General features: G+C 36.6%; 1 protein-coding gene across 2 annotated transcripts; it reads right to left on the reverse strand.

The window, feature by feature from the left end:
• Positions 1 to 772: 772 nt before the first annotated feature.
• On the reverse strand, positions 773 to 23,631 carry ADAMDEC1 (ADAM like decysin 1). 2 transcript variants are annotated; one of them, XM_069573983.1, is made up of 14 exons: positions 23,256 to 23,623; positions 22,903 to 23,021; positions 22,027 to 22,103; positions 20,522 to 20,600; positions 18,006 to 18,082; positions 16,588 to 16,774; positions 16,300 to 16,362; positions 15,537 to 15,608; positions 14,365 to 14,534; positions 13,920 to 14,001; positions 12,812 to 12,942; positions 11,839 to 12,013; positions 6,416 to 6,499; positions 773 to 1,464 (listed from the first exon to the last, which is right to left on the reverse strand). In XM_069573983.1, the coding sequence occupies exons 1-13, from the start codon at positions 23,512 to 23,514 to the stop codon at positions 6,419 to 6,421; spliced, it is 1,572 nt and encodes a 523-aa protein (XP_069430084.1). In that variant the 5' UTR covers positions 23,515 to 23,623; the 3' UTR covers positions 773 to 1,464; positions 6,416 to 6,418. The 2 variants fall into 2 exon arrangements, with proteins under 2 accessions (XP_069430084.1, XP_069430085.1); XM_069573984.1 differs by lacking the exons at positions 773 to 1,464; positions 6,416 to 6,499 and adding an exon at positions 7,577 to 8,634 and having other exon boundaries at positions 23,256 to 23,631.
• Between the last annotated feature and the right edge of the window lie 3,252 nt (positions 23,632 to 26,883).

The raw sequence follows: 26,883 nt of genomic DNA on the forward strand, positions 1-26,883 counted from the left end.
GAGTTTCCAAGTGTCTCAGTGGTAAAGAATCTATCTGCCAATGCAGAAGGTGCAGGAGACATGGGTTCCATTCCTGGGTCGGGAAGGTCCCCTGGAGAAGAAAATGGCAACCCACTCCAGTGTTCTTGCCTGGACAATCCCATGGACAGAAGAACCTGGTGGGCTGCAGTCCATGGGTGTCACAAAAGAATCAGACATGATTGAGCAAATAAGCACACACACACACACACACACGTGCACATGTACACACACACACATCGTGGACAGTTGCAGATATTGACAAGTCATGGCTGCAGCATGGCCACCAGTGACATCAGACATACAGTGTCACTGTAACACTTGTAGAGCCAAAGCCACCAACAACGTGGAGGCAAGGAAGGGGGAGGCAGCCAACACCAGCAAGCAGGGCTTTCTGGAAAGCTGCTTGTTTCAGAAAGTTGCTTGCTTTTACCAGTATGTCTAAGTTCTTGTTCTCCTGACCCAGGCATCAGTGGAAATTTGAACATTTATTTTGAGTAAATTGTTTAAAAAAAAAAAAAAACAGTTTAGAGAAACTTCAAAAAGTTTGTGTGACCGGGCTCAAGTCATTTCATTCTGGGCGCTAAAAGAGAATGTGGCCTTTCTCCTCCCCGTTACAATGCCTGGCTCTCTGCGGCAGTGCTGTCAAATGACCAAAGGGAAAATTGTCTAATTATGTAAGGCTTTACCATCTAACACAGACCTACAACAAAACTGGAAAATATTCATTTTTGAAAATGACCACACAAACAAATTCCTCGAAAAGTTGTGCTTTTATTCACTGTGGTTCATTAAGCCAATAGATGAATGAAGCAATTCTTGGTGGCTAAATGACAGTGTAAGCAATACAGACCTCTTCAAATTAGCATTAAATGTGATGGTGAAAGGATTATACATGATAAAATAAAAAATACTTCATTAGCCTTGACATGATATAGAAAAATATGACACTTCTAAGAGCAAGGAAAGCAGAATACTGAGGAGTAAGAAATGACACATGAACTTTGCTTTCCTATCTTCCACCAGATTACACTCATCAAATGATTTTATTTTTTCATGGACTAAAGTAAAATGAAAGAGGGATTAAAACACAAGTCACTTGCCATTATACAATTCTGAAATGAGCTTGCATAATTCAGTAGAGCATTTTGCAGTGTTTTAGTCAAAGACTAATTTCTTCTGTTCTCCAAAGAAAAGAGCTAAACAACGGCTTCAAGATCCTTAAAAAATGCATTTAAAGATCAGACTTATAGGTAGCTTCCCTAAATACATCTATTGACCTGCTGACTGGAGAGGTAAAAATTACAGGAAGTATAAGGACAAGTGAAAAGCAAAATACAGTTACAGACAATGGTAAGACTATGTAAGATTCCTGGCATGTTTGGATTTCTTGATTCTTATCCTGGCAAGTAGCATTTCACTGAAGCAGATGTTTGGATTCATCCTCTGATCAAAAGAAAAATTTGGAAGCCATGGTCTTTATAAATTATAAAATATTATGTAATAATAGCAAATATTTATAGAATTTAAATAATTCTAACAACCCTACTGAAAGACAATACCATTAGCTTCATTTTACAAGTGAGAAAATGAAGTAAATAATTTGACTTTAAGTGCTACAGGTATTTTGTACCTAACCTGAGAAAATAATCAAAGTATCCCAAGTCCAAGTTCAGTTTTCTTTCCATGATACTAAATTGCCAATATTGGCCAGTAATGGTGCAAGCCCACTTATCATTCCAAGCCCCTAAAAGAATTGAATGATTGTGGTTTGTGATGATATACTTCTGATCTCTGTCACAAAAGAAGAAGATGGGACTAATTTCTAGCATCTCCTGTAGAGCGGATCACACTAGGGGTTCAACTGAATGAAATGATACTTGGTAAGAGAATAAATGATGTGTATGCTCAGTAGCTAGTTGTGTCTGACTCTTTGCGACCCCATGGACTATAGCCTGCCAGGCTCCTCTGTCCATGGAATTTTCCAGGAATGAATTCAGAAGCCCTGAATGAGTAATACTCCTTATCGTATGACCTTGCTGGTCCTTTCCTTGAAGAGGTGATAGTCAGTGATCTTTCAGTTGATTGGATGGGGGTAATTGAATCACTAAGTCTTGTTTGACTCTTGCAAGCTCATAGACTGTAGCCTGCCAAGCTCCTCTGTTCATGGAATTCTCCAGGAAAGAATACTGGAGTGGGTTGCCATTTCCTCCTCCAGGGGATCTTCCAGACCCAGGGATCGAACTCATATCTCTTGTGTCTCCTGAATTGGCAGGCAAATTCTTTACCACTGACAGAGAAGCCACTTTGAGTTGATTATTCCCTTTATAATCTCTCTACAAGTTCAGTTCCAGAAAAGAAAGTCAACAAAATTAGAAATGAAAATGGGGAAGTCACCACAGACAACACAGAAATACAAAGGATCATGAGAGACTACTATCAGCAACTATATGCCAATAAAATGGACAAATTGGAAGAAATGGACAAATTCTTAGAAAAGTATAACTTTTCAAAACTGAACCAGGAAGAAATAGAAAATCTTAACAGACTCATCACAAACACAGAAATTAAAACAGTAATCAGCAATCTTCCAACAAACAAAAGCCCAGGACCAGATGGATTCACAGCTGAATTCTACTAAAAATTTAAAGAGTTAACACCTATCCTATTCAAACTCTTCCAGAAAATTGCAGAGGAAGGTAAACCTACAAACTCATTCTATGAGGCTACCATCACCCTAATACCAAAACCTGACAAAGATGCCACAAAAAAAAGAAAGAAAGAAAGAAAGAAAACTATAGGCCAATATCACTGATGAACATAGATGCAAAATCCTTAACAAAATTCTAGCAAACAGAATTCAACAACATATTTAAAAGACCATACATCATGACCAAGTGGGCTTTATCCCAGGGATGCAAGGATCATTCAATATTTGCAAATCAATCAATGCAATATACCACATTAACAAATTGAAAGATAAAAACCATATGAGTATCTCAATAGATGCAGAGAAAGCCTTTGACAAAATTCAATACCCATTTATGATAAAAAATCATCCAGAAAGCAGGAATAGAAGGAACATACCTCAACATAATAAAAGCTATATAAGACAACCCATAGCAAACATTACCCTCAATGGTGAAAAATTGAAAGCAGTTCCCCCAAAATCAGGAACAAGACAAGAGTGCCCACTCTCACCACTACTATTCAACATAGTTTGGGAAGTTTTGGCCACAGCAATCAGAGCAAAAAAAAAAAGAAATAAAAGGAATCCAGACTGGAAAAGAAGAAGTAAAACTCTACTGTTTGCAGATGACATGATCCTCTACATAGAAAACCCTAAAGACTTCACCAGAAAATTACTAGAGCTAATCAATGAATATAGTAAAGTTTCAGGATATAAAATTAACACAGAGAAATTCTTTGCATTCCTATACACTAACAATGAGAAAATAGAAAGAGAAATTAAGGAAACAACTCCATTCACCATTGCAATGAAAAGAACAAAATACTTAGGAATAAAGCTACCTAAAAAGCAAAAGACCTATACATAGAAAACTATAAAATATTGATGAAAGAAATCAAAGATGACACAGATAGATGGAGAAATATACCATGTTTATGGATAGGAAGAATCAATATAGTGAAAACGACTATACTGTCCGAAGCTATCTATAGATTCAATGCAATCCCTATCAAGCTACCAACGGTATTTTTCACAGAGCTAGAACAAATAATTTCACAATTTGTATGGAAATACAAAAAACCTCAAATAGCCAAAACAGTCTTGAGAAATAAGAGTGGGCCTGGAGGAATCAACCTGCCTGACTTCAGGCTATACTACAAAGCTACAGTCATCAGGACAGCATGGTACGGGCACAAAGACAGAAATATAGATCAATGAAACAAAATAGAAAGCCCAGAGATAAATCCATGCCCCTATGGACACCTTATCTTTGACAAAGGAGGCAAGAATATACAATGGAGAAAAGACAATCTCTTTAACAAGTAGTGCTGGGAAAACTGGTCAACCACTTGTAAAAGAATGAAACTAGAACACTTTCTCACACCATACACAAAAAAAAACTCAAAATGGATTAAAGATATAAATGTAAGACCAGAAACTATAAAAATTCTAGAGTGAAAACATAGGCAAAACACTCCCTGACGTAAATCACAGCAGGATCCTCTATGACCCATCTCCCAGCATAATGGAAATAAAAGCAAAAATAAACAAATGGGACCTAATTAAACTTAAAAGCTTTTGCACAACGAAGGAAACTATAAGCAAGGTGAAAAGACAGCCTTCAGAATGGGAGAAAATAATAGCAAATGAAGCAACTGACAAACAACTAATCTCAAAAATATACAAGCAACTCCTGAAGCTCAATTCCAGAAAAATAAACGACCTAATCAAAAAATGGGCCAAAGAACTAAACAGATATTTCTCCAAAGAAGACATACAGATGGCAGACAAAAACATGAAAAGATGCTCAACATCACTCATTATCAGAGAAATGCAAATCAAAACCACAATGAGGTACCATCTCATGCCAGTCAGAATGGCTGCTATTAAAAAGTCTACAAACAATAAACTCTGGAGAGGGTGCATAGAAAAGGGAACCCTCTTACACTGTTGGTGGGAATGCAAACTAGTACAGCCACTATGGAGAGCAGTGTGGAGATTCCTTAAAAAACTGGAAATAGAACTGCCATATGACCCAGCAATCCCGCTGTTGGGGATACACACTGAGGAAACCAGAATTGAGAGACATGTATACCCCAATGTTCATCACAGCACTGTTTACAATAGCCAGGACATGGAAGCAACCTAGATGTCCATCAGCAGATGAATGGATAAGAAAGCTGTGGTACATATACATGATGGAATATTACTCAACTAATAAAAAGAATGCATTTAAATCTGTTCTAATGAGGTGGATGAAACTGGAGCCTATTATACAGAGTAAAGTAAGTCAAAAAGAAAAACACCAATACAGTACACTAATGCATATATATGGAATTTAAAAAGATGGTAATGACGACCCTATATGCAAGACAGCGAAAGAGACACAGATAAAAAGAACAGACTTTTGGACTCTGTGGGAGGAGGCGAGGATGGGATGATTTTAGAGACTAGCATTGAAACATGTATATTATCATATGTGAAATAGATCGCCAGTTCAGGTTTAATGCATGAGACAGAGTGCTCAGGGCTGGTGCACTGGGATGACCCTGAGGGATGGGACTGGGGAGGGAAGTAGGAGGGAGGTTCAGGATGGGGAACACATGTACACCCATGGCTGATTCATGTGAATGTATGGCAAAAACCTCAACAATATTGTTAAGTAATTAGCCTCCAATTAAAATAAATAAATTTTTAAAAATTCCAGAAAAGATTCAGGAAATTCAGGAAAGGGTGGTAGTTGGTAAGAATAACTCCATTCATATATTAATAATTTGTCCCAAGTCTTTCCTCCTATTCATAATTTTTGGTTGTTGCTGCCATTTTCAGATTTAGAAACTAGTTTTTACTGAAAGGAATATATCAAAAACAATTAGGTTTCCTAGCCCAACTTATGTAGGAATGTGTAAAATACAAAAATAATCTGTGAATTATGCATTATTGAAGCATTTTTTTTATTTTAAAAAAATCTTTTGGCCATGCCACGCAGCTTATAGTTCCCAGACCAGAGATCAAACCCAGGCCTATGGCAGTGAAAGTACTGTGTCTTAACTACTGGACCACTAGGGAATTCCCTAGGCATTTTAGAAGGAATAAAATTGTCAAATCTTGTAGTGTGTGGTTAAATTTTATCTTCTGACTACCTTGCAATCTCAATGATCAGCACTTAAACAAGAAAAGAATTTGCTCATCAATTGAGATCTTTGCTTCCCTCATGGTTCAGCTGGTAAAGAATCCACCTGCAATGCAAGAGACCTGGGTTCGATCCCTGGTTTGGGAAGATCCCCTGGATCTACCCACTCCAGTATTCTAGCTTGGAGAATTCCAGGGACTGTATAGTCCAAGGGGTTGCAAAGAGTTGGACATGACTGAGCAACTTTCACTTTCACTTTTCTGTTTGTTATATTACTTTATATTAAACTCATTATTACCTTTCAGAATTTCATACAATTTTAGCACAGGTTTCGGAAGTCCTAGTTTCATGATGACAAAATAGCCACTTTTCTCATTAGTGTATTAGTATATACACAACTCTGAGCTATTTATGTTCATAATAGGGGCTTTTTTTAATTTCTGAAATTAAGTCATTTAAAAATGTAAAATGAAATAAATTAAGTTTTAGCTTTGTTGAACTCAGTGTCATATCTTTCTTGAATAACATAAAAATGTGAAAGTTTAAGAACAAAGAAAGAAAAAAAAAGGTCTTACATGTTATTGCTCAGTCTCTTTTCCACAATTAACTTCACTTTTTAACATACAGGTCATGGCTTCACAGCAAGGATTGGTACATTCCTTTAAAACACACACACACAATGCAAAAGTGGGTTCAAGCGTTTTTTCCCTATAGATTAGGTGCACAGAATTCTGGTATAAGATGACAATGAAATTTCACTTTTAAACTAAATTACTCTGCTCTACAAATTCGAGTTGAAATGACCAAGGAAATTTAATGATAGAAAAAAATGCTGAGTAATGAAAACTATCTCTTAAAAGGACAAACATAGAATAATCCAAGAATTATCCCAAATAAATTCACCTAGATGATATTATATGTAAGTTAATTTGAAATTCAAGGGAGAATATTTCTATTCTCTTCAAACAGCTTGACAATAGAGAAAAAAAATTATTTTTAATCCTCAATTCTTTTTATCAAGCCTGCATAATCCTGATAATGAGATCTGGTAATGAATATATACACCATACCATTCTTATTTGTGTGTACAAATGCAAAAAGTTGAGCAAAATATCAGCCAAACACTAGCCTATTGATATAATAATTCTCCATTACAAACTCTGCAGAGTCTTTTGTCACCAAAAATGCAAGGGTGTCTCAACAGTACAGAATAAAGTAACATTATCCATTATATTAAAAGACTGAGGGAAGAAAACAACTAATACTAATGTGATGGATGGCAAAAATTAATACAAATTAGGCAACCATTATTTAATTATTAGTAAACTATGAACAGTGTTTTGATCATCATGATAAAGAAAATCTATCTGGTGAATAGTAAAAACACATCCAACAAAGTATAAAACAAGAATTATTTTTATGCTATATTATTATGTAAATTCTGACAAATGCTATGAAACAAAAAATATATGAATATAATCAGATATATAATAATTATTATCTATAAACAATAATAATGTTTTCACTGTTTATATATGATATAATTCTTGAGCTAGAAAATAAAGAGGATCAACTCTAAAAACATTGAGTTAGTTACTAAGATAGCTGTTTAAGATAATAAAATAATATCAAGAATAGTAATAAATGAGAACCTAAATAAAAAGAAAACATTATATGTATTAACAGTAAAAAGAAAAAAGTTTAAAATATTTCAAAATAAACTTTCAAAAAGTTCAAGAACTGCATGAAGAATTTTTTATTTAACTTCTCTGAAAAACTCCAAAGGCAACTTATCTTTTAAGACAATACTTAATATTGTGAAAATGCCAGTGGCCTTTAGAGTGAATTGTGAATTTTACAAATATCAACCAGAATCTCAACTGTATTTGCAGGCAAACTGACAAAAAATAAAACTAAAACCAAGATATTTATGGAAGAATGAACACTGAATAATTACTATGCAAACACTGCAAAAAAAATGTCAGTGAAGAAATTTTCCATTACTGATATTAAAGTGTGTTACATAGCTAGAATCATTAAAATAGCATGATGGTTGTTTGATAATATCTAGACAGAAAGAATGATTATCTTTATTAAAAATAATAAAATAGCATGTAAGATCCTAGAAAATGGATTTTTCATTAAAGAATTCTATATAAAGTACATATACTACTTTTTAGATAAAAAACAGCTATTTAAAAATTCAGTTGTTCTTAAGTTTGGACTCTTTAGCTCTCTAATTTTATCCAGCTACAGAAGAAGAAAATCAACAAGATATGGAAAGAATATGGGAACTGGATAATATAGTTAAAGAAAATAAAATATTAAACACCATATAATAGTAGTTTCTCCTCTCCTGTTCTCTTCCCACTCTCCCTGTGTGTGTGTGTGTGTGTGTGTGTGTGTGTGTGTATGCTGAACACAGAGCATTTTACCTGTTGAAATTAGAAATACCAAAGATTGTGAACAATTTCAGTTATCCTCCACTCTAGAAACCATATGGGAATATAAGTAAGAATGAGATAAACATAAATCTAAATTATTATAAAGCATCAGATCACTTATAAAATTTCATCTCATAATTAACAGAATATTTACATTATTCTTTGTAAGTTGCACCATGTAAACTTTTAATATAATTTAATAACTTAAAATTTCTTTTTGTTTTGTTTTTCTTTTTTGATGTACAGGGTTAGTTGCTTCTCAGATCATGGATGGAACCCATGTCTTCTGCACCGGCAGGCAAATTCTTTACCACTCAGCCACCAGGGGAGCCCTCAATGACTTAAAATTTCTGAATAAATAAACAGGATAGAATGATTATATATCTTCCCCTTTGTCACAAAGCCTCTTAAAGTAATGGGTAAATCTTGGGTTGCAACAGGTTTCACCAACTACTAGCTTTGTATCCTTGGATCTAGTTACTTAGCTTTTCTGAGTTTCACTTCTTTTCTAAATTGGGAAAATAACAAACCTGTTTTGCAGGTTTGTTGTGAGTAATAAAGGAGACTGTGATTATGAAAGCATTCGGCAGATTGACATGTAAAAAGTCTCTTCAAATCGTAATTCATTTTTTTAGTCTTAAATAGAACGCTTTCTTTCAGAAACCTAGTCTGATACTGCTAATGAACATTCTATCAGAGATACGCTTTAGGGTATACTGATTTCTCCAAGGGGTTAGATTTTTATGAAGATTAGCCAGAAGTATAGTAATTATATTAGATGTTCTATGTTAATCCATCTTCTACAGACTTGTGTGATTTTTCTTTTTCCTCTTTACGTTTTAATTTCTCTTTCTCACACACTGCTTGATGCTGCTGCTGCTAAGTCGCGTCAGTCGTGTCCGACTCTGTGCGATCCCACAGATGGCAGCCCAACAGGCTCCCCTGTCCCTGGGATTCTCCAGGCAAGAACACTGGAGTGGGTTGCCATTTCCTTCTCCAATGCATGAAAGTGAAAAGTTAAAGTGAAGTCGCGCAGTCGTGTCCGACTCTTAGAGACCCTATGGACCGCAGCCTTCCAGGCTCCTCCGTCCATGGGATTCTCCAGGCAAGAGTACTGGAGTGGGTTGCCATTGCCTTCTCCCACTGCTTGATGAAAGAAGGCCAATTCTCTCTCAATGGAGAGAATTTACTTCTGGATTTTCAATTGTTGCATCTGTGTGTACATACTTTGTCTTTCAGTTGTGTCTTACTCTTGGCGGCCCCATGGACTGTATCCCTCCAGGCTCCTCTCTGTTCATGGGATTTTCCAGGCAAGAATACTGGAGTGGGGTGCCATTTCCTCCTTCAGGGGCTCTTCCAGACCCAGGGATATAACCCACATCTCCTGCATTGGCAGGCAGATTCTTTACCACTGAGCCACATGGGAAACTCCTTTTTAATTGTTATTGCTCAACAAAACAATCAGCTGGGAGTTTATGTTATTTAGAAATTTGACTAATACATTTAAGAACGTTCATAAGTGACATATATAGTTAAGGATTTACTTTTTAAAAGAATGTACACTTGCTTTATAATGTGTTAGTTTCTACTGTACAGCAAAGTAGAGTATAGCAGAAACTATATGCTTATGTATATCCCCTCTTTATTGGATTTCCTTCCCTTTTAGGACACCACAGAGCACTACAGAGTTCCCTGTGCTAGATAATAGGTTCTCACTAGTTATCTATTTTCTGGAGAAGGATATAGCAACCCACTCCAGTATTCTTGCCTGGAGAATCCTGTGGATGGAGGAGCCTGGTGGGCTGCTGTCCATAGGGTCGCACAAAGTCAGACATGACTGAAGCAACTTAGCATGCATTGAAGAAGGAAATGGCAACCCCCTCCAGTATTCTTGCCTGCAGAATCCCAGGGACGGGGGAGCCTGGTGGACTGCCATCTATGGGGTCACACAGAGTCGAACATGACTGAAGCGATTTAGCAGTAGCAGCAGCAGCAGCAGTAGTTATCTACTTTATACATAATATCAATAGTGTTTATATATCAGTTCCAATCTCCCAGTTCATCCCACACCCCTGGCCCCTAGAATCCATACATCCATTCTCTATGTCTGTATCTCTATTTCCGCTTTGCAAATAAGTTCATCTGTATCACTTTTCTGGATTCCACATGTAAGTGATACCATATGACATCTGTTTTTCTCTTTCTGACTTACTTCACTCTGTATGACAGTCTCTAGGTTCATCCACATATCTGCAAATTGCACAATTTTGTTCCTTTTTGTGGCTGAGTAATATTCCATTGTATATATATGTACCACATTTTCTTTATTCCTCCACCAATGGACATTTAGGTTGCTTCCACATTCTGGCTATTGTAAATAGGGCTACAATGAACATTATGATGCTTGTATCTTTTTGAATTATGGTTTTCTTCAGATACATGCTCAGGAGTGGGATTGCTGGGGCATATGGTAGCTCTGGGGGCTTCTCAAGTGGTGCTAGTGGTAAAGAACCTGCCTGCCAATGCAGGAGACTAAAAGACAAGGGTTCAATCCCTGGGTTGGGAAAATACCCTGAAGAATGTCATGGCAACCCACTCCGGTACTTTTGCTTGGAGAATTTCATGGGCAGAGGAGCCTGGTGGACTATGGTCTATAGGGTCACAAAGGATCAGACACCACTGAAGCAACTTAGCATACACACATGGTAGTGATATGTTTAGATTTTTAAGGAACCTCCATACTGTTCTCGATAGTGACTGTACCAGTTTACATTCTCACCATCAGTGTAGGAGGGTTCCCTCTTTTTCCACATCCTCTCCAGCATTTATTGTTTGTAGATTTTTTAATGATGACCATTCTGAGCAGTGTGAAGTGATACCTCATTATAGTTTTGACTTGCATTTCTCTAATATTTAGTGATGTTGAGCATCTTTTCATGTATTTTTTGGCCATCTGTATATCTTCTTTGGAGAAATGTCTATTAAGGTCTACCTATTTTAAGATTTTTTTTTTCTGTTTTTACACTGAGCTGCATGAACTGCTTGTATCACAAGGGATATTAGTCCCTTGTTACTTGTTTCTTTTGCAAAATTTTTTTTCCATTCTGAGAGTTGTCTTTTCACCTTAATGATTTACCTCTTTTCACTGATATTCTTATACAATCATATAATAAGCATATCCTGGCTTTTGAAATGCTTTTCAAAAGATGGCTAAAGTCAGTACTGAAAACAAATACAAGCCTACTTTTTACTAAGATGCCAAGTTTGTCTTTAGAAAGAATTTCCAAAAGATCATTTTAAAAGGAAAAAAAAGATAACATTATGAACACCACAGGGAGCTCAGCCCAGTGCTCTGTAATGACCTTGATGTGTGGGATGTGGTTGGGACTGGAGGGAGGTGCAAGAGGGAAATGATATATGTATACATATAGCTGATTCACACTGTGCAGCAGAAACTGACACAATATTGTAAAGCAATTATACTCTAATTAAAACTAAAAAGAAAGTCACAATAACTCTCTAGTAAAATTTTTAGACCGCAGATATTTGCATACCTCAGAAGAGCCACAATCACAGTCTTCACCTACTTCCAAAAGTTGGTTCCCACACACTGGTTTTGTCCTATTTTTAGGAACCAATGCTTGCAGTAGGCATCTTGGCTTTTGAGATAACATGTATTTTTTAAAATGTGAGCGACTACGTGTACTGAAATCCTTTGGGAATTTTGAACTGTAACCAGAAGAAAAATGAGAAAGACCATGTTATATACAGTGATAAGTTAACATAAGAATCTGACTTGTCTTACTAGCTCAACAAAAACTCCAAATTTAGTATAAATGAACCATGTTACATGTGGAGTGTGATACAGCATGAATACTACTCTCATTGGAAAATTCTTTTTCTAGATACCCAGTTGTAGGAGTTGGAAGAATTTCAATTCCTGTGCAGATTCAGTTCTGCCCTAGATGGCAGCAGTGATGAGCTTCACCATTTGTTATCATTCACTCATCTCACTATTGAAGGCTGAGACATAAGTGATAATAACAAGGAATAGTGAAAGGAAGTGACTGTAGACTTAGAGGTTCAATGGAGATATTTAACTTCCTATTTATGAGCACTTCAACAGTAAGATATGTTTATTGATTTTTCTATCACAAGTCCTTACAAAGTGCTTAGAATTAAAAGGCAACATTAATAACATAAAAATGAATTAATTGATGACAGGGATTTATAAGGATGTTCTCATCTTAATTATATAAATATTTTTAGAAAAGACTGTTTTAAGCTAAAATTATTTTAAGTTAGATTAACATGATCACTATACTTATAAACTCTACCTGGGCATATTTGGAAATCTTAAATAATGAGTTCTGCTAGCTGGTAAATCCTGTACATCAAGAAGCTAGAGCATGAATTAGTTGGAAACACAGCCATTACATTAAAAAATGTTCACCCAATTATACAGCCTGCATCTGAATTCTTCAAGATTTAAGAATTTTGTTTTCCTCTAGAGTGACAAGGTCTCACCTTAGATATTTATTCATCACACAACTCCCAGAGGGACACTTGGTGTTATATGGAACATCAGGCATACCGAGGACATGACCTAATTCATGTGACATCACTGCTACAAGAGAGACACTGTTCTTTCTCTTAGCCTGGTGAAAAAAAAAAGAAATATTTATTATTTGTGATTTCATTCAATTATTTGTTCATTATCACTGATGTTTGGTATTACAAAGAATAATAGTTTGACATGGAAATTATTAAATCATTGAGCTTCTTCCCCTGTCATTGGTAATTGTAAATTGTAGACATTTGAGACAATTGACAGGACTTTGTAAACATTAAAAATGTTTACACTTCAAACATCAACAATGACATTGTAAACATTTGAAATGATTTGCCATTGGAAATCTAACCACTGAGCCAGTGCTCAATCAATATGGATTATTGATAAACCATGGTTTAATCATGATAATTCCATTATTCATTGTTGTTTTTTAGTTGCTAAATGGAGTCTGACTCTTTTGTGACTCCATGAACTGTAGCCCTCCAAGCTCCTCTGTCTACTCATTTCCCAGACAAGAATACTGGAGTGGGTTACCATTTCCTTCTCCAAGGGATCATCCCAACCCAGGGATAGGTCTCACACTGGCAAGGAGATTCTTTACCAACAAGCCACCAGGGAAGCTCATTCTTCACAGGAAGTACTAAAAGATATCACACTATGTCCTCAATTCCAAACAATGTTGCTATGATGCCTATGACACTGGCGGTGTTTGGCCGTGTGACACTGACATGAACTTTGTCCACCTTCCTGGCCAAGATACTAGTGATGATTCATTTGAAGTTACCTCAAATCCCAGAGGGCACCTGGATTTTGTTTTTGTTCTGATCTTCCTCTTATAACTCCCTAACACCAACTAAACAGTGAAACCTCTGGGAGGGTCAATGTAAAGAGATATTCTGTTTCATAATCCAAGGAATCCTCAGTATAGTGATCTACTAATACAGGTTCATTTCTACTTTTATTTACTGACTCAGAAAATATACATTGTGCTAACTCTAAATAAGACATTGTGCTTGTCTTCATGGAGGTTGTAGAGCCTCAGGGGTCTATATGTTCACAAACCTCAATAACAGCGACGGATGATGGGGAGCACAAGGAATTCGAGGCTGCCAGTCCTGAAATTCGAGTTTTGAAGTCAACTCCACTGCGTGAAAGTTACAGGTACATTGTCACAATATGAGTCTTTTGAACCATCAGCTTCTGTCAACTCTGTCTGAGACTTTCCTAGTTCCCCTACCCTTTTCATATTCATGAGGTCCCAGAAAAGCCACTGCTATTCTATAGCAATTAGAATGACCACATATGGTTATCCCACATCCAAGAGTTGATTTTAGTGATCTGACATGGGTCTGCAACAATCCCACAGGTGAGTTGCTAATAATAGAACTTTAGGCTCTCTGATCACTGAACAGGGAGGCAGAATTGAATAGGAATCTCTGCTAAGAAACCTTTGGGATAACTATCTTCTCTGTCAAAATAGACCTGGCCTTGGCCAGTGTGTGCTTACCTGAGTAGCTGAGCGTGGTCATGGGTCTTCATTTTCCCCAGGTTAGAACGATGCCATTTCAGAAAGTTGTTAAAGGTGTCACCTGTGTTGGGTACCACCTTTATCTTGTCACTGTTAGACCATATTTCCATACCTACCAAGGACACTTGAACATCTATGGTATTGTAAATCTGAGGGAAGAACATTTTTCATTATGAAAATGTTTGATATTTCTTTTTTAAAAAATTATTGAAGTATAGCTGATTTACAATGTTATGGTAATATCTGCTGTATAGCAAAGCGACTGAGTTTTGTTTGTTTGTTCTCAGTTATACATATATATGTGTGTCAGGCAAGCGTATGCTCCTCAGTTCTGTCTCATCGCAACAAAGATTTGGAGTGACAGACATTAAAGCCCTCGGCGCGTCATAGCTCTTGGGTCTTGGACAGACCGTGTTATAGCTCTCAGGTCTCGAACAGACCATGTTATAGCTCTTAGACAAATCAGTGTTACAGCTCCGTGTTACAGCTCTATTTTATTTAGAAAATAGCAGGAAAATCCATCCTCAAGGCGTGAAGGCATGTCGACCCAAAGACGGAAGAGAAGAGCAGCGCGCGGGAGAGAGAGAAAGAGAGAGACCCCTGGCCCTTTGGCTCCTCCTTTTATATGTTCCCACCCTCCCTGCCCCGGGCCTGCCCTAAGTAAACTGGGCTAGCCAGGAGTGTTGTTCTACCTGAGGTCCTCACTCTGGTCCTGGGACCTTCCTTTGTTCTATTTTCATGGGCTTTTCCCTTCCTTATCTTTTAGCCACTGCCATTCTAGGCTCCTGTTTTCTATTCTGACTACCTAACATATATATGTTCTTTTTCATCCTTTTCCATTATGGTTTATCCTAGACTATTGTATGTAGTTCCCTGTGCTATACAGTAGGAAAAATTTATTTAGTTTTTTAAAGATATTTCACTGATTGCAAGTGATGGATAAATGTATCTCATTTTGAAAACAGAAAACCTAGAAGTTGCCTTTGCTACAGTATACAGTGATTTTACTTTGATGTTAATCCTTGTCTACCAAATTTCCCCAAACTGCTGACCTTAATCCATTGTAATTCTACCAATTCTTATTTGCTTAAAATATAGAAAAGCCCTAAACTCCTACATGGAAACATATGTTTATAGAACAAATATCTTACCACATTGAGTAGGTTTATCACATCAAACACAAAGCTTCTTATCACAGTTATATTCTCATTATACATCTTATACTGTAAAATACAAAATGCAAAGAGTAATTAAAATCACAAATTAAAGTGAGAAAGCTGATGGGGATTTTATAGTTTAAGAAAACATACACATTTCAATGCAAATAAATGTCTGTTCATTCCATATCTACCTTAATGAGAGTTATCTAAGAATCTGTTTCAACAAATTCTATTTCAAATGTAAGAAGTTTGTGGCAAAAGAAAACTTAAGCATTCATATAAAATATAAATTCAAATTAAGCTGAATAAATCATATTAATTTTAATGTTTTCAATCCAATTTGATATTTTTAAAATTTGATTATGAAGCATAAATTATCATATTTTAATATATGAATGTAATTAATAAATTATAGATGATTTTATATCTATTTTATATTTACATGTTCTAGTGAGAACTTTAAAAGATATTAATAACCAACTCTTTTATGTTTCTAGTTATTGTGGTTGTTTCACTGTTGCTCTCTGCCATTAAGTTTATTTCCCATATCTGAGTACCTTGGCAGCATCACAGATGAATTTTAAAAGAGCGGGAATGAATGAAAACTATTTCTGACATGGCAGGTAGAACAGATAAGACAATCACATGGACAGTCTTCGTATTTTTCATGAGACTAGTTTATTGCTTGCATCTGCTTGATAAGAAAACTGAAAAGTTGACTTAACTACCCAAGAAGCGCTCATTTCATACTCACAAAGGCATTATCCAGCACCAAAAGCAGATCAATGTATTTCTCAGCCTGAAGAAATTCTTCTATCTTTATGAAGAATGAAAGAACATTGTTAATAATGTCTTCAACCTAAGAGATTAAAAAGCTTACAAAAAGATTTATTTATTTATTTTCCTTCAGAGGAAAAGTAAATTGAGGAATAAGTAAATAAGGGTTGGACTTTACTCACACAAGCCATTTCTGGGTATACCAGTATTTCATACATCATTACTGGGTCAGTCGAAATGAATGATGGTGGGAAACTGCACTCACCTCTGAAATTTTGAGTGACCTTGAGGTTCGAATAAGGTCCTGTTTCCTGCCAGCATTTCTTACACCACAGGTGTGATTAGCTGGGTTGAGCTCCTCCTGGTTGTATGTGAGTACAGCATGTTCTTCTTGGTCTGTGCTTTTCAGAGGCTTTATCATATATCTTTGATCATGATGTGTAAAATAGCCCCTGTGAGACACAGAGGCTCATATTTCAAGATTCTCTGCCAAAGTCACGCCCGCTGACCAGAGTGAAGGTACTCCTCTCCCTCAATACCAAGCTCACACGTAGTTTTCATTCATATGTCTTACAGCTAACTTTTACTAATCTAAATTATAATCAGTGTTTGTCAATACAAAAATAGATCCTATTTTAATTACCCAGGGCATCCTGAACAAGAAGTACTACGATGAAGCTATCCCCCCAAATTTGAAATTTATACCATGAGCTCAGTAAATATTTGTCCATAGTTTATTTTCACATTTAGCAAATATTTCTTGGCAGATCCCAGGAGTACAAGGAAGAATGTAGTAAAGGAGTAGATATGTTTCAAAGAATACCTTGCAAAGGAGTAGATATCTTGTAGATACCAAGAACCCCAAAGAGAAAGATTGATGAGCAGATCAGCCAGAGGAACAAGTTGGAACTAGTAGCAACTTAAAGATTTTCTCTTCTTAGAAGGAAAATTAGTTCAGAAATATATAGTGAAACTGTATGATGAAATATTAGAAAGCCAACACAGCTGTTAAAAACCATTATATCTACAAAAGCATTGTATGATATGGGAAAAAGCTTTTGATGTCATGTGGTATGTCCCATGTTGGACAAAGAATCATGTGTTTTGTTTTACATTTCAATCATATACATGATATTTTTGTTTATCTGTATAAAAGACTGAACCATGACCAAACACTAATAATAGTGACTCAGAGGTAAAAATTTTTAGTGGCTATTTTCTTATTTGTGCTTTTGCACCCTTTACAAATTTTCCCTAACTGGCAAGAATCACTTTGTAAACAGAAATACCACACAGATACACAAACACACTCATACCCACAAACTTCTAAAAATTATGTTTGATGTGACAACTGCAGGGTTGCATCTTTAAGAAGATAAAACAGATGGTTTCAAGGAATGAAGGGTGGATGGATAATAAATACGAAAGTGAATCCAGATGTCATCATGCTCCCGAAATTAGTACTTGTTTAAAAATTATTAACTCTAACTTTTACTAGAACTTCAGATAATGAGATAATTGCAAGGATGCTACATTATTCTTCACTTTAACCACGTAGATTCAGCATTTTATCAATGGAGACAGTTTTAACAAAATAGTAAGAAGACATGGTGTCCAGGAAGACTCAATATTATGTAACAAAATAGTGCTTGATGTTTAATATTTTTACAAGTTGTAACTCACCTCAATCCATCACAAGTACTAATGCTGGCAACAGAGTCCTTTTCATTTAGGATGTGTCCTTTATAGTAGCAGTGTTCCTAAGGTTGAAAAAAAATTTTTTTAACTACAAAAATAAATGTATCACAGTTGTGTTGAAAACTCTTATCTTGAATATGTAAGAATGTTCTTCAAATAGTGGCTATAACCAGACTAGCTCCCAGAAGCAAAAACATGGAGAATCTCAGCAGTTTTATGGACCTCTCCATCTATGACCTTGGAAACCCTCCATATTTGGTGGTTGAGCAGTCTTTGTGACACTAATTCACACTAAAGAAAAGTTCAGGAAATTTGAACCTAAATAGACTGAGTAGGCACTGCACTTGAGAAGTAACCAGTTGCTTTATGTGGTCTACAGCACTCCCCAAGAACTCTCAGGTTCAAGTGCCAAGTTTGGATAATTTAGTACCTCTGTGCAAGCTCCACTATGCATTACATATCAATAAAACGAGGTATTCATTTTTCTAAATTCTAGAGTCTTCAAGAGACCATACCACCATGTCTGAGACCCTCTGATTTATGGGTCCAACTCATTTTTTTAAAAACTGGTGTGTAAGTGGTAGCCCTTTACTAGCCTCAAAAGCCCAGAGAATTTGTCTACAGCTAGAGATTCAGACTGGCTTCCTGGGTAACTCAGTGGTAAAGAATCTGCTTACCAAGCAGGAAACACAGATTGGATCCCTGGGTTTGGAAGATCCCCTGGAGAAGGAAATGGTATCCCACTCCAGTATTCTTGCTTGGGAAATCCCGTGGACAGAGGAGCTTGGTGGGCTAGAGTCCATAGGGTCACAAAGAGTTGGACACGACTGAGTGACTAAGCCACCACACAGAGATTCAGACATTTTGGCACTTCATATAAGCAAAGTAGGGGATCACTTGTGTAGAACAGTCCAAGAAAGCTAATGAATAAACTCTTGTTCAAAACAAATTGACTTTCCTCAGGGTCTGACATTCCATCTGTGTCTTTCTTGCCTTTACAAGAAACCTTGTCATTATAACATTTTCATTATAACAAGGTCATTAACATTTTCTTGTAGACAAGTTGGAAAAGGTACCATATTAAGATGTCACTGGCCCTTCACACTAAGTAAAGTCACTCAGTCATGTCCAACTCTTTGCAACCCCATGGACTGTAGCCTGCCAGGCTCCTCTGTCCATGGGATTTTCCAGGCAAGAGTACTGGAGTGGGTTACCGTTTCCTTCTTCAGGGGATCTTCCCGACCCAGGGATTGAACTTGGGTCTCCAGCATTGCAGACAGGTGTTTTACCATCTGAGCCACCAGAGAAGCCACACTTAAGTATGAATTAATTTGTCAGATACTTTCCCCAAAGGTCAATGTTAGCAAAACTCCAGATGCCCTTGAAATAAGAGAGTAAGAAGGGAACAAAGGGTCATTCTGTGGCCAAAGTCTTGTTTGTTTTTTTTACAGAGACATAGATGTTTGGGACCGGAGAAGGAAATGGCAACCCACTCCAGTACTCTTGCCTGGAAAATCCCATGGATGGAGGAGCCTGGTAGGCTGCAGTCCATGGGGTTGCTAAGAGTTGGACCAGACTGAAGTGACTTAGCAGCAGCAGCAGCAGATATTTGGGACACCATAGAGGGTGGCTCTGAGAAAAGCCCTAGCTTGATAGTACTCATGACTGAGCCTTTTTTTAAAATTAAATTTATTTATTTTTAATTGAAAGATAATTGCTTTACAGTATTGTATTGGTTTCTGCCAAACATCAACATGAATCAACCATAGGTATACATATGACTGAGCCTTTTTATGTTCTCTTTGTGTTCTTTACTTGGCCTTGATCCTCTATGTCTGACACCTACACCTTGGCATCATTTCTATGATGGTGTTTTAACTGGATAAAAATTTTATTAGCTAAATAATATGCCATTGTAAATCTCAGGATAAATGCATTTATCACTACAAAATAGTAAATAATGGCATAACATTTTGAGTACCTAGGAGAGAATATTTCTAACCTGGTGATAAAATGGTTTAAGGGAAAATAGATTTTTAGTTGCTTCTTAAAGTGCAACACTTGAGGGACTTCCCTGGTGGTCTGGTGGTGAAGAATCTGCCTTGCAATGCAGAGGTTGTGGGTTCACTCCTTGGTCAGGGAACTAAGATCCCACATGCCGAGGAGCAACTAAGCCCGTGCACCACAACTAGAGAGTCCATGCACCACAATGAAATATTGACCATGATGCAATGAAGATCCCGTGAGCCGCAATTAAGATCCAACACACTCAAATACATGAATATTTTAAAAAGTTTAATGCAACACTTGAGAGCCTCCTACTACTCCTATCTTTTTAAAAAGATATAATTCTTTTTTTCACCTGTTGTCTCCTTGGTCATAGATGAGCCCCTTGCTTTCAAGTCCTTTGATTTTTTTTTTTAAGTTGACCTTGGACTTATGAATCTCATGATGTAAGCAGCTGATCCAAGTTAAGAGTCCCAGAAAGCATTCAGACCTACCATGTTCTGAGGTCTTGTGGTGATTTCTTCTCCACCAGGTGAGTAATATGTTTCAGTGTAGTCTGGTCCCAGGAGATGCCTGTAGAGAGCAGAAAGGTGAACAATACTCTCATGGTGATAATTAAGGCTAATATCCCTGATGCGATCTTCAGCACTACAGAAACGATAATGTTTACATTGAGAAAGAGCTGACTTTCTGCTGCACTGATCTTTTTCCAATATCATGAGTCTGCTCGTGAAGCAAATCAAACATTCAGTTATACCTCTTAGGAGGACAGAAATGTCTTCCAATACTTTACTAACACAGAAATCAGAGAGTGATTTTTCTAACTTCAAATGTATTATTGGGATTCTTTGCACCAAGAACACAGCCTCTAAGCAATCTCGGAAGGGTGTTGGGTCACAAGTACACATAAAGGACCACTGCATTCAGGGAGAAGTTTACTGACTATTATAGAACTTGGTGTAACCCTATTCCCTGAGTATCTCAAGGCTATGTGCCCTGAATTAGCCTTAGCTATAAAAGCAGAGACATTGCTTTGCTGACAAAGGTCCATCTAGTCAAAGCTATGGTTTTTCCAGTAGTCATGTATGGATGTAAGAGCTGGACCATAAAGAAAACTGAGTGCCAAAGAATTGATGATTTTGTACTGTGGAGTTGGACTTCTCTGCTAGAGAGTCCCTTGGATTGCAAGGAGATTAAACCAGTCAATCTTAAAGGAAATCAGTTCTGAATATTCATTGGAAGGACTGATGCTGAAGCTGAAACTCCAATACTTTGGCCACCTGATGCAAAGAACTGACTCATTTGAAAAGACCCTGATGCTGGAAAAGATTGAAGGCGGGAGGAGAAGGGGATGACAGATGAGATGGTTGGATGGCTTCACCAACTCGATGGACATGAGTTTGAGCAAGCTCTGGGAGTTGGTGACGGACAGGGAAGCCTGGTGTGCTGCAGTCCATGGGGTCGCAAAGAGTTGGACATGACTGAGCGACTGAACAAAACTGAGCTGAAGTGATGTGTCAAATGGATAACTAATGAGAACCCACTGTATAGCACAGGGAACTCTACTCAATGCTCTGTGGCGACCTAAATGGGAAGGAAATTCAAGAAAGGGGATATACATATACGTATAGCTGATTAACTTTTCTGTACAGTAGAAACTAACATAATATTTTAAAGAAAATATACTCCAATTAAATAAAAGTACTGGAAAGTCACATCAAAGGTTTGAGTTTATCTGGCTAGAATATATTTGCAGCAAATTCCAAAATTACCAAGGAAGAAAGTCGTTTGTGCAGCTGCTTTGTTTTATACTTTGCATATAATTTCCTAGAGAAACATCAAGCTTCTTTGATAATATTAGCACAAACTATTAGCATCCAGTGATCAATATGCTTCATGTCTTCTTTGTGAAATTACACTATATAGAGTTTCAAGATTTATTTTCCTACAATTTTTTTAGAATAATCCAGCAATTAGACTTGCAGAAAATACAACTTACTCAGCTTTTTGTAAGGAAAGAATGACTTCTTCTCCATGTAACATGATCTGATATTGAAGTTCAGGTTCATATCTTTCCTAAAAATATTTAATAACAATGATAATTTACATTTCTGAATCTATCTAAAATAATTATAATGATATAGGTAGCTGTACTGAATAATAATTAAAAATGCATGTAAGATAAAAGCAGTTCTCATGCTTCTAAAAGTTCTCATGCTCCTAAAATATGTAAAAGAAAACACAAATTTTACACCAAGATAGATTTCCAAAAAGTACAATAACATGGTAATAATACAGATCAAATTCACTCTAATATGTAAGATAGGGACTTATCATTTGCTCTAACGTATGGTATACAGTTCTGTACCCTAATGGATCCTAATAGGGTAATAATAAGGTATATATTTTTACTACTTTAAAGCTAAACCAAATACACTAAAAAAGCTCAAACAAAAAACATACTAAAAATTAAAGTAAAAATTATAAAATGAGGAAAATATTTGCAAAAAGGTAATAGTTCAAGAGTATCTTCAACAGAGTTAAAAAAAAAAACTTGCAAATTAATGAGATAAATTTATCTCCCAGAAATGGCTGCCATTCCTGTCTTTCTTTATTTTGTTCTCCCCACAAACTTGGAGAAATGTCCAAGCTGCTTTATTCTTTCTGATCCAGGGAGTCAGTTAACTTCCTTCCTGCTGCCTCAGTGCAAAAAACCATTTGAAGAAAACCTATGCCCTCTCCAGGGCAAAGGGGAGCTTTTGTATAAATGGATTTCAAAATTAAACTATTAGATGTTGACTGTGACATCACTTCTACTAGTAAAAAGATCATTTACTGTCTCATTAGATGACACCATAGTCAATCCATTGCTTACCTCTTTGACATGCTTCTCTGTTTGGTTATTCTGTATCTCTCTTTTGTGTAAAATGTGTAGTTTCTTAGGATGAACTACTTCATACAGGTCTGATTCAAGTGTTTGTCTTATGGCTATTGCTAGAGAAAGACAGAATATTGATATAAAACATGTAAATATTTTTGTTGACTGGTTTATTGAAATCGCATGGAAGACAGTTCCCATTGAGAAGAGAAATGCTGAGAAGAATAATTTCCTTCTTCTGCTTAAGCTTTGATAACAAAAAAATTTTTCTTTAGCTTTCTCTCCCTCTCCTGGAAAGACATGACAATGATGAAATAATTCCTTGGAATTGTCAGTATATTAGTGCTTACCTTGAGTCTGAATGATGAGCCCGAGGATGGCGAGCAGGACTAAAGACATGCTGGCTACTGCAGGTAGCTGAGAAGTCCTGCCCAGCACAAAGCTGTGATCTCCCCAGTTGTCCAGTTTTATCTCCCCTACTTCACTGTCCAGCTTTATCTTCCCCCTCCTTCTCTTTACAAATTGAAAAAAAAAAGTTTTAAAAACCTCAAACCTTCTTTGGAAGTTTGGGGAATGTTTCCTAATGGCTTTGAAAAGTTGCCAAGACATTGCACTGTCAAGATCATGAGAATGTTCCTCATTTCTGAGAGGTATTTATGTCTGTGGTTACATCTTGTTAAGGACTCACATTTGGGCAACTGCTTGGCCCTGGTGCTCCAATAGCATGGGAAAGTACCTACTAAGACTGAGATATCTGTATATATAAGACAATCTATCAGTCTCAGTCTGTACATGTTTTGAAAAAGTGTGTGTTGATTTTCTGGACCAGCGAAAGATTTAAATGCTTATAGAGAAAACTTAAATTGAGGGGAAAATAGTTGGTCACCCAATGGCCCAACATTATGTTTATATTTCTTTGATTTCAGATGACTTTTTTTTGGATAAAATACTAGAAACAGTATTATTTAGTAAAAAAGGTAAAACAATTTGAGATTCTTGGTATCCATTGACCTGGTATTTCTCAGAGTTAACTCTAAATTATATTCCTATTAGTAGAGTTTGCCCAATTTAAAAATCTATGCCCTTTAAGTACTGAGTTTTTTTTTTTTAATGATACATTTGGAAGTTTGTAAGCATCAGATTGTAAGTTTTATAGTAATCTCTCCATGTCTATGCTTCTCTTTGTTTTTCTACATTCTTTTGAGTCATTTAAGTTTTCTCTATAATTTTCTATATCTTTTGCTGGTCTAGAAGATCAACATTCTACACGTATCCTAGTATGCATGCATGCATGCTAAGTCTCTCCAGTCATGACTGTGTGATCCCATGACTGTGTGATCCCATGGACAGCAGCCCACCACGCTCCTCTGCCCATGGGACTCTCCAGGCAAGAATACTGGAGTGGGTTTCCATTTCCTTCTCTGATTTAATTGCTAAGTCACGTCTAACTCTTTGGAACCCCACGGACCTTAGCCCACCAGGCCCCTCTGTCCATGGGATTTGCCAGGCAAGAATACCGGAGTGGGTTGCCATTTCCTTCTCCCATATCCTATAGTAGTTACCATTAAAATTTAGCAAAATGAAATCCTAATAACATCTAACTACCATCAAATAATACAAGATCCTGAAATGGTGTAACTCTTATCAGCATCCCACCCCTAGCCACCTTACATGTTGTTGTCAGGTGTTTTAATTCTACCATGATTTTCATCCCCTGGTCGTTATACGTAGTTTTGTGTTTTATACAGATGCTATTTGAAATTACTCGTAAGCATACCATCTTCTTTTCTCCAAGGTTCTTTTTTGTAAAACATATTTTCTAACAAATCATCTCTTAGAGTAAACAGTACTGTGTTTTAAAATTCTTTCCCAGGAGACTATATTTATTTCACTATATTCTTTAATGGTAGTTAGGTGGGAATACAGTTTTAGGATGACAATAAATGTATCAGCATTTGCGAACTACTATTTTACTGTTTTTTTGGGGCGGGGCGGGGGACTCATATTACTGTTGAAAATTCTGCTTTCAGGCTATTAAAAAACAAATTTTTTTTTTTTTGCTATTTATACAAATAACAGGGCTTCCCGGGTGGTGCTAGTGGTAAAAGTACTTGCCTACCAATGCAGAAGACATAAGACATGCAGGTTCGATGCTGGGGTTGGGAAGAGCCTCTGGAGGAGGGCATGACAATTCACTCCAGTATTCTTGACTGAAGAATCCCATGGACAGAGCAGCCTGGTGGGCTACAGTCCATAGAGTCGCAAAGAGTCGGACATGACTGAAGCAACTTAGCAGCAGCAGCATACTACTAATATTGCAAGATAAATTAAATATTTATTGAGATCATGTTAATTTGAGTTTACACTAAATTAATACTGCATTTCTGGGCATTTCAAGATGACCCTGATACTGTTCTTGACAATGAAAGTGTAAGTTGTTCAGTGGTTTCCAATTGAACACCAGTTCTCCCGCATTGCAGGTGGATTCTTGACCGTCTGAGCCACCAGGGAGGCCCAAGAATACTGGAGCGGGTAGTCTATCCCCTTCTCCAGCAGATCTTCCTGATCCAGGAACTGAACCAGATCTACTGCTTTGCAGGTGGATTCTTTACCAGCTGAGCTACCAGGGAAGCCCGATACTATCCTTAGTATTCCTGTAATAAAGTCTAATAATAGAGATTAATCTACAAATAGATACAGTTTATGCAAATGGTAAATATTGTGACAGAGGCTTGTGCATTATATTCAGGTAGATTTTAGAATACATCATTTGGTGCGGGGGGTGAGCGTGCGGGGAAAGGGTCAGATTATTATTAGCTAGAAAAGAAACAGTGGAAGGAGTATTTTGGTGAGCGAAAACTAAGTGAGAAAAGCCAATGGTTATGTAGAAAACACAAATGTATGTATAACTACAGTCCATTTCCATGACTTGAATACAGCATAAAAAGTATGTATTCACCCCATCCTGGTATTCTTGCCTGGGAAATCCCACGAACAGAGGAGCCTGGTGGGCTATGATCTACAGGATTTCAAAGGGTTGGAAACAACTTAGTGACTAATCAACAACAAGCTTATGGAGAGACAAATATTAAAGGCCTTGAAGACAATGGTTCATATTGGTACATATCTTAGAAATAGTTAGCTCATAAAATTATCACATTTGCTAATTGATTAGATGTAGCAACTAAGAGATATAGAAAAATCTTGAATGATTTTTAAGGTGGAGTTTGAGCAACTGTATGAATTTTACAGATGCCATCTTCCAGTTTGGTCAGTTAGTGGGAGCTGCAGTTTAGTTAAAACTCTTAAAGGGAGGATATATAAATCCCGGTGTGTCCTTCAGGAGGATGGTACCCTGAAGATAACAGATGTTTAAAAATATGAATGTTCAGTGAAAGAAGTTTGTAAACTGCACTATCTGCCCAAGATACTGATGCTGTTTGTCAGACAGTTGAGTATCAGTCTATAAATTAAAATTGGGGAAATAGCAGTGAAAGGGTTGTTTACTTAATGCATCTGGAGGGAACAAGGAATGATATATACATGTACTCTTCTGAATAAAATATCCAAGGAATTACTAAACATAGGGCTTAATTTATGACCATAACACTAAGAAATCATGGCAAATATCCTGACCACAGAGAATTTTGTTCCCATAAAACTCAACAACTTAACAGTAATTGGAAAGTTTCATGATAAACTATACTTGGTGATTAGGGAAGTTGTTTAAATACTGTTTCACTAGAAATAAAACAGCAGCATAAATAAAAATGACAAAATCCCTTAAAATGTAAATATTTTTCATGCATTCTTTTATTTGGTAATTGTAATAGATTTCAGTCTTTGATTCAAAGATTATGATTCCCAATTTATAGATGACTCAAAGATACTTAGTACAAATCACCCAAAAGGTATGTAATGTAATATCTGTCTCTTAAGTCACTGACATAGAAGAATTGCTTGATATGAGAAGTAAAA

The sequence above is a fragment of the Ovis canadensis genome, chromosome 2, assembly GCF_042477335.2.
Source record: "Ovis canadensis isolate MfBH-ARS-UI-01 breed Bighorn chromosome 2, ARS-UI_OviCan_v2, whole genome shotgun sequence".
Classification (NCBI taxonomy): Eukaryota; Metazoa; Chordata; class Mammalia; order Artiodactyla; family Bovidae; genus Ovis; species Ovis canadensis.

What these genes read in the sequence shown, in the direction of transcription:
- ADAMDEC1 (XM_069573983.1), bottom strand. Translation starts at nt 23,514, where the DNA reads ATGTCTTGGCAACTTTTCAAAGCCATTAGGAAACATTCCCCAAACTTC. An exon ending in TGATAAACCTACTCAATGTG is followed by an intron (nt 14,535 to 15,536) that starts GTAAGATATTTG and finishes TTCTTCCCTCAG; the next exon opens with ATTTACAATACCATAGATGT. An exon ending in GACCACGCTCAGCTACTCAG is followed by an intron (nt 14,002 to 14,364) that starts GTAAGCACACAC and finishes ACTTTCACGCAG; the next exon opens with TGGAGTTGACTTCAAAACTC.